Source organism: Colias croceus, chromosome 10 (assembly GCF_905220415.1).
Source record: "Colias croceus chromosome 10, ilColCroc2.1".
Taxonomy (NCBI): Eukaryota; Metazoa; Arthropoda; class Insecta; order Lepidoptera; family Pieridae; genus Colias; species Colias croceus.
The window spans coordinates 1,620,677-1,627,758 of NC_059546.1; the positions used below are offsets into that span (position 1 = coordinate 1,620,677).

At 33.8% G+C, this 7,082-nt stretch overlaps 1 protein-coding gene across 1 annotated transcript; it reads right to left on the reverse strand.

The window, feature by feature from the left end:
- Window positions 1-154: 154 nt before the first annotated feature.
- LOC123695180 (potassium/sodium hyperpolarization-activated cyclic nucleotide-gated channel 2-like) lies at window positions 155-6,878 on the reverse strand. Its single transcript, XM_045640939.1, has 13 exons — window positions 6,845-6,878; window positions 6,282-6,477; window positions 5,750-5,980; window positions 4,800-4,974; window positions 4,314-4,428; window positions 3,679-3,795; window positions 3,491-3,589; window positions 3,300-3,373; window positions 2,862-2,979; window positions 2,330-2,553; window positions 1,164-1,291; window positions 665-917; window positions 155-193 (listed from the first exon to the last, which is right to left on the reverse strand). Exons 1-12 carry the CDS (start codon window positions 6,876-6,878, stop codon window positions 755-757), a joined length of 1,674 nt encoding a protein of 557 aa, XP_045496895.1. The 3' UTR covers window positions 155-193; window positions 665-754.
- Between the last annotated feature and the right edge of the window lie 204 nt (window positions 6,879-7,082).

Consider the following 7,082-nt stretch of genomic DNA (forward strand, 5'->3'; position numbering starts at 1 on the left):
TAACGTATTAAACTACCATTTCAAAAATGGATTGTAATTGTCCGTATTTGACAGTTTACAGGTGATATTTTAATATGATCGTGTAATACTTTATTGGACGGATAAATTTTAACCAAGGATTGAAAAATCGGCCCTAAGACAAATACATTTTAACCAAGGATTGAAAAATCGGCCCTTAGAATACAAAAAAACCCTTATGGGGCCATCCATTAATCACGTGATGTTTTTTTTGGTATTTTTTGACCCCCCCTCTCCCTTGGTGATACGTGGTGAGGTTTAAGACTACCCCTCCCCCCTCCCCCCTATATCACGTCTATTTTTTCGTACCTGCAAAGAATCAATTTTTTATTTATTAAAAAAATACTGGTATAAGTATCATCTAATTTTATTTTTAAGACTACTATAATAAACGTACAGAGGTTGACAGAAAGATTGCAGTTTGTTTTTGAATGACATAAAAATAATGAAAGAAATGCGAAAAAGTTGAACGCGTTTGACTTAAAATAAATAGATGTAACGCCGCTTTTCGGTTGAGTATCGCGCGTTTGCCGATAAAATAAATACACGTGATATATTACTTTACCCCCCTCCCCCTTGTAATATTTCGTGATGTTTTGATGGACCCCTCCCCCCCTTTCGAGCCTCACGTGATTAATGGACAGCCCCTATATGTTCTCAATATAATTATCCATGTGCTCTGAATTTACGGAATGCTGGAAAAAAATTACTTAAATGAATTTTTCTTATTTAATATTTATTGACTATTATTAAATTCGTGATGTGAGAAGATATTTTCTTCTCGTTTCTTCTCTTGCCGGTGTCGGAACTCCTCATCCTGCACCACACTCTCATGCATCCTTTTAGACGAGAGTGTTTCAATTCTCTCTCTGATTGTTTTATTGGACATGAGATACTGTCTAAAATAATAGACTTATAATTTACATAATATGACAAAATGTTGAACAGAGAACTAAGTACTTACTTATTTAAATATTAAAAAAAACCGTCATTCTTTTGTGTTCATGTTTTTATTAAATCATAACTCGTAACAAATCTGTTAAAGTTACTTTTAGTGTACCTTAAAATTTATCAAAATCGGTTCATCTTTCTCGCATGAGAACAGAAGAAACATACTTTCGGACTTAATTATAATTTCGATTTACCTAAAATAAGGAGCATCCAGTCGATACAGATGAGTTATCTCTACGGATACTACTGTAGTTATGCGTTTTGAGTCCTTCATCAGCAGCGCTACAGTGCCAAAGTAATCACCGTCCTCTAAATGTGCGATCTGAATAAAAACATTTTTAGTAAAGACTAGCTTCCGCCCGCGACTCCGTCCGCGCGGATGTCGGTCTTCGCGTGGATGGTTATTTCTCCATTTTGAGTACCTCTGTCAATAACATCTTATAAATATCTATTGGACCCAATTCCCAAATACGGCTAGGCCTATAATAATACGCAACGTAAACGGAACACGGAACAACGTCTATGGATAAAACTGAAAAATTAAGATTAATTTTTTTCTACGTATTTTTCCAGGATAAAAAGTATCCTATTTTACGCCCAGGATAATAAGGTATAATTATACCAAGTTTCATCGAAATCGAACCGCTAGTTTTCACGTGATGCCTTCACATACAGACAGACAGACAGACAGACAGACAGACAAAAATTTTTTTAATCACATATTTGGGTTTGGTATCGATCCAGTAACACCCCCTACTATTTATTTTTTCAATATTTTCAATGTACAGAATTGACCCTTCTACAGATTTATTATATGTATAGATATAGATTAGGTACTATCATCTATGGAAGTAAGAATAGATATAGAAGGAACCAGACAGAATGTAAACAAGGCGTGTGTTGGTGTACCTATACGTAAGTAACTACATGGTACTTACTAAATATAACAAATCTGCTGCTTAATAAAAAGAGCGTGTGCTCACACGTGTCAGAAGTGAAACTACTTTGGCAAGATTCAAAGAGACCAAAATCGTCGCCTTACTCCATGACGTGACAGCATTACCATGACGCGATCTTGAAATTTTACTCTGAACGCGCCTAAAGAAGTTCCACTTTAAAAAATGTGTTATTCGAACATTGTGGGGTCATGGTGGCCATGTCGACGTACCTAGCTACGGTACGTCTGTCGACTCGGCCGCAGAAGACGCAGGTTCGAATCCTAACCGTGCTGCTGCCCCCGAAGCAGCCGGTATTTATGAAGAATTTCCTCACGTTAAAAAAAAAAAGGTTCGAATCCTGCCACATTATTTTTATTCATTAAAATGTTTCAAATATCCTATTCTCATGTACCATGGTTTACCTCAGCTCCTTTTAAAGAGTAAATCGCAACAGTCCCGTAAGCGATGAAGTACATACAGTCGCCGATATCACCAGCTCTGAGTATCAAGTCATTCGCGAGGTACGTCTCCGGCTTGAGGTAGCTCATCAGCTCGCCCATCTGATTGGCCGGCAGGTCCTTGAGTAGCTTGACTTCGTGGATGAATTTATTGCATGTATGCATTATAATCTCATGGCGAAGTTGATCTGATGGTGATATTTATCAATAGAACAATAGTTACTAGATAGTAACAATAGCTACCTACTTTTGTTTATTAGGTACACATGTGTAGGTAAATTTTACTGAAGGTAAGTAAGTCTCATGAAGTTACGATAAGCGATAAGGCCGCCAAATTGTACATTTATTATATAAGTAATATCGTTTCTGTAAATTTTGTTTTTGTGTGCAATTAAGTGTTTTCTATTCTATTCTACGATAATCAAGAGTTTTCTACATTATTTGTTATAACGCTGGGTGCAAAAAAGAATTGAGATTAATGTCGATTATTTTATACCGGAAAGACAGTCCAAAGCAGCGTCTTCTTTATAATATTTTCCTTCATATTTATACGTGTAAAATGTGAACACGCGTTTTTTCAATAATGTTGGAAATTGCTTTTGTTGCATATACGCCTGTCAATAAATAGCATCCAAAGTAAGAGATTACTTTATATTTAACTACTAGCTTACCGCCCGCGGCTTCGGCCGCTTTGTCTAAAACCTAATAAATTATATACTAAAACCTTCCTCTTGAATCACTCTATCTATTAAAAAAACCGCATCAAAAACCGTTGCGTATTTTAAAGATTTTAGTATACAAAGGGACAGAGAAAGCGACTTTGTTTTATACTATGTAGTTAGTGATTAGATATACGTAATCTAACTAACTGTGAAAAGTGAAAACATTATTTAAATTAATATGTTCTTACAATAAAATTAAAAGCAAGTTTTACCTCCACTTGGTTGATAAGGCCATGATATCGCATCGTTGAATTATATTTTGTCATATAAATTTTCAGTAGGAACACTGAAATGTATTATGTACTTCAGATTAATACAAACTTATATAAATATGGAGAAAATACCAACTCCATTTATTAAATGAAATCAAGAGTCAAGAAAATATTAATTTTGATTCTCCTACCTATTGTATAAACCATGAACATCGAAGTATATAAAATAATGGTTGAATATATTATAAATTCATCGGGATTATTAACCTTGTACGTTGAAAAACCGGTACCTGTCGTAAAAATATTATTCATGAATATACTTATGCACGATACCTATCATGACGATTATAAAACTTTAAAAAAATTAAAAGATTTATACCAAAAAACGTAGACAGACATACAAACAGGGCTTTAAAATATTTATCGCTCGGACAACATTTTGTAATGTCTCTGGAAGAAAGAAATGTATTATATCCGCTTGGAACATATCCGGACCCTGGAATATATTAAAGCAAAAAATATACTTATATTATAAACTGGGTACCTATAGTTAATTTAAGGTATCATATTATTTAGTATAATGGAAAGCTTTTAATACAATGAAAAGCTGAAGGTAAATCGTAGGTATATTAAGAAACGATATGATACCATTTCTGCCCCAAATTCCCAAATTCTAACAATTTTGTGGATATGGTAGGTAAACGTTTTGCTATTGTTTTATATTTTTTCTACCTATGAACTATTTAGAACATTCAATTCATATTATACTATAATATTATGTTGTTGAAAGCTCCTCTGTGTTAAACACAGGATCAGAATTCAGAAAAGAACTATATATGTATTATTGTATCAAAACACTTCACCCTGTGACCCTGGCATCTGCATTCTGCACTGCATTCTGCAACTATCCTATATTTCTTTTCTTAATTTAACTGATCATAGAGCAAACTACAAAAGGTAAAGGTTACTTTGCTACTTATACCCTAGAAGATGTCAGTATATAAGAAAACTTACAGTAATACTTTACAACAACCGGGGTATAGATAAAACACGTCGCCCAGTGCATCGTCACGGCGAATAGAACAAGATAGTGGCATGAACGGTGCCAAATGAAGGACCGTGTAAATATCTAAAACATTTAAAACAAATCAATAATAATTAAACCAATAATATGAAAATGAATTAGGTATAGACTAATGAACACAAACATAACATAACAATGATGATGAGAGAAAAACATCACGAGGTTGTAGAGTAAGTACATGACTGTAGTTATATTCGTTCTTCATTTTCTGATGTTTTAAACTCGTCAGGTTTCTGATATGGGATTGCAGATTTCGTATTGATAGAGATGGAAAGAAGATGTACACAAAGAATATTTTTTCTCTGCAACATTAAACTGAGAAAGAAGTACCTATTTTTAGAATTCATGTATTCATTTTAATTAACAGCATTAAAAATAACTTTGTTATACAATTTGAACCCAATAATTTATTTTACCTTTAATAATGTGTGTATATTCGTTAGCGACGATCTTAGTCGTAACGTTTTGAGTAGAGGTAGCATGTGGGCAAGAAAGAGCCATCGTTTTTCGATGAAGTTATTGTGCAAGAGTACAAAGGAGAATGGGATACTTGACACAAAATCCACCCAAAACCAGAAATGGATGTAACGACTGAAATGAAATTAATGGCGTGTTAAGGTCAATGAAACATTCTAGAAACAAATGGAAAAGTCTTTTCTCTCCTAAATATACAATGAAACTGAGCTTTTTCTACTTTAAAGTATTGCGATTTTTGATAAATACATATTTTCTTAACTGACCGTTTTACTGTACACATGTAAAACATCTTTGCACAGATGTCTATTTACAGGATATAATATTAAGTTTTTAGAAGTCACTGATGTATTTATTTCCTATAAAAATAGGATAGGTATAATTATATTTATTACTAGCTTCCGCCCGCGACTCCGTCCGCGCGGATGTCGGTCTTCGCGTGGATGGTTTATTTCTCCATTTTGAGTAACTCTGACAATTAAACATCTTATTAATATCTATTGGACCCAAATACGGCTAGGCCTATAATAATACGCAACGTGTGTTCGCGGTTCTACAGAACAACGTCTATAAAAGATTAATTTTTTTCTACGTATTTTTCCAGGATAAAAAGTATCCTATTTTACGCCCAGGATAATAAGGTTTAATTATACCAAGTTTCATCGAAATCGAACCGTTAGTTTTCACGTGATGCCTTCACATACAGACAGACAGACAGACAGACAGACAGACAGACAGACAGACAGACAAAAATTTTTTTAATCACATATTTGGGTTTGGTATCGATCCAGTAACACCCCCTGTTATTTATTTTTTTAATATTTTCAATGTACAGAATTGACCCTTCTACAGATTTATTATATTATGTATAGATGTTGTTCATGTGTCTTACCAAGCAATTCTCCGTCTATCCATAACTACATTTACTGGGTAATCCTCAGGGAAGCTAGTATTGAATTTCATAATGATATCCAATAGAGATGTTGCGTGTAGAATCAGCAGCAAAATGTCCACTTCGTGCAGTCGAGGGGGTTGGGGGTGGTCAATGACATGACTGAGCCGAAATGTAGACACACACATGTGTAAGATGTTCAGTATTGATGATACACTGTTCCAATATAGACTGGAATGTCAATAATTGAATATTTATAAAATTTAATTTGAATGCACATTTGAATCACTCCGAATTAACAAAAAATATAGATTGTGCTACTGTTAATTTCATATGACTAAGTAAGTGAGCGAAGGCGTGGGAATTGGGAAACATCTAGTATCAACTCGATTTTAACAAAGTAACGCACCAGCTAAACATTGTTTTAAAGTAATACCACAGTCTTAAAATCATATGATTTGATTTTTAATACAGTTTATAGTTTCTAGTTTCATTATTTCATTCAAATTACATGTACTTTATAGGTACCAACCTAATTAGACTCAACGGGTGTATCACATAGTTCCCACCCTCAAATATCTGTCTCTGCTGTTCAGCTATAACCGTGGAATAGCTTCTATAGTGGTCGAAAGTGTTGGGGTGCCGCAGGGACACCTGGCTGACTTTGCGGAGGCATTTGGTAACGTTGTACCAATGTCCGCGCTTCTTAAGAACCGCGCTATTCGTGTCTATGGCGGATGTTTATTCGATTTAAATGGATGTACATGTTTTAAGTGAACAAGAGTGCTGTATGCATTGTACAAACTACAAATTATGAAATACCTAGTTCGTATGTTTTGTAGGTTTCGGAGTTCGGACGTGTTCAAATAGGTTACGAAAGTGTGCGTAAAAGCCATTGATAACTATGTTACTCTTAATTACTCTTTTTTTATATTTAGTTACTTCGAAAACAGTACAGAGTACCTACAGACAATATACGGTATTATAAATTGTAATTAAAAAATATATGATCGAATCTGTATTGGTTAAATAGGTTCTAAGCTTTAGTAGGGACTATATAGATTGAGGAATAAAAGGGAAAAATACCGTACTTACCGAGACCCAATGTACATTTATGATTCGCTAACATTTCGCCTTATCTGACAAATTTTTGTAAATAACATAAATGCGATGTAGTGACAATATAAATGATAATCAAAAATTACAGATGATGGTCTGGATAGTTCATAGTTCTAATAGGTACTATATTCAAGGTAGGTTTCAAATAAAACAACAATTTATATTAAAAATATATTTATTCACGATATGATATAAAAATAATATCATTAACACT

Coding starts and splice junctions, on each gene's coding strand:
- LOC123695180 (XM_045640939.1), bottom strand. CDS start 6,878: ATGTTAGCGAATCATAAATGTACATTGGGTCTCG. Junction 4,429..4,799: donor ATATACACACATTATTAAAG/GTAAAATAAATT, acceptor TAAATGTTTTAG/ATATTTACACGGTCCTTCAT. Junction 2,980..3,299: donor GCCTTATCAACCAAGTGGAG/GTAAAACTTGCT, acceptor ATTTATTGACAG/GCGTATATGCAACAAAAGCA.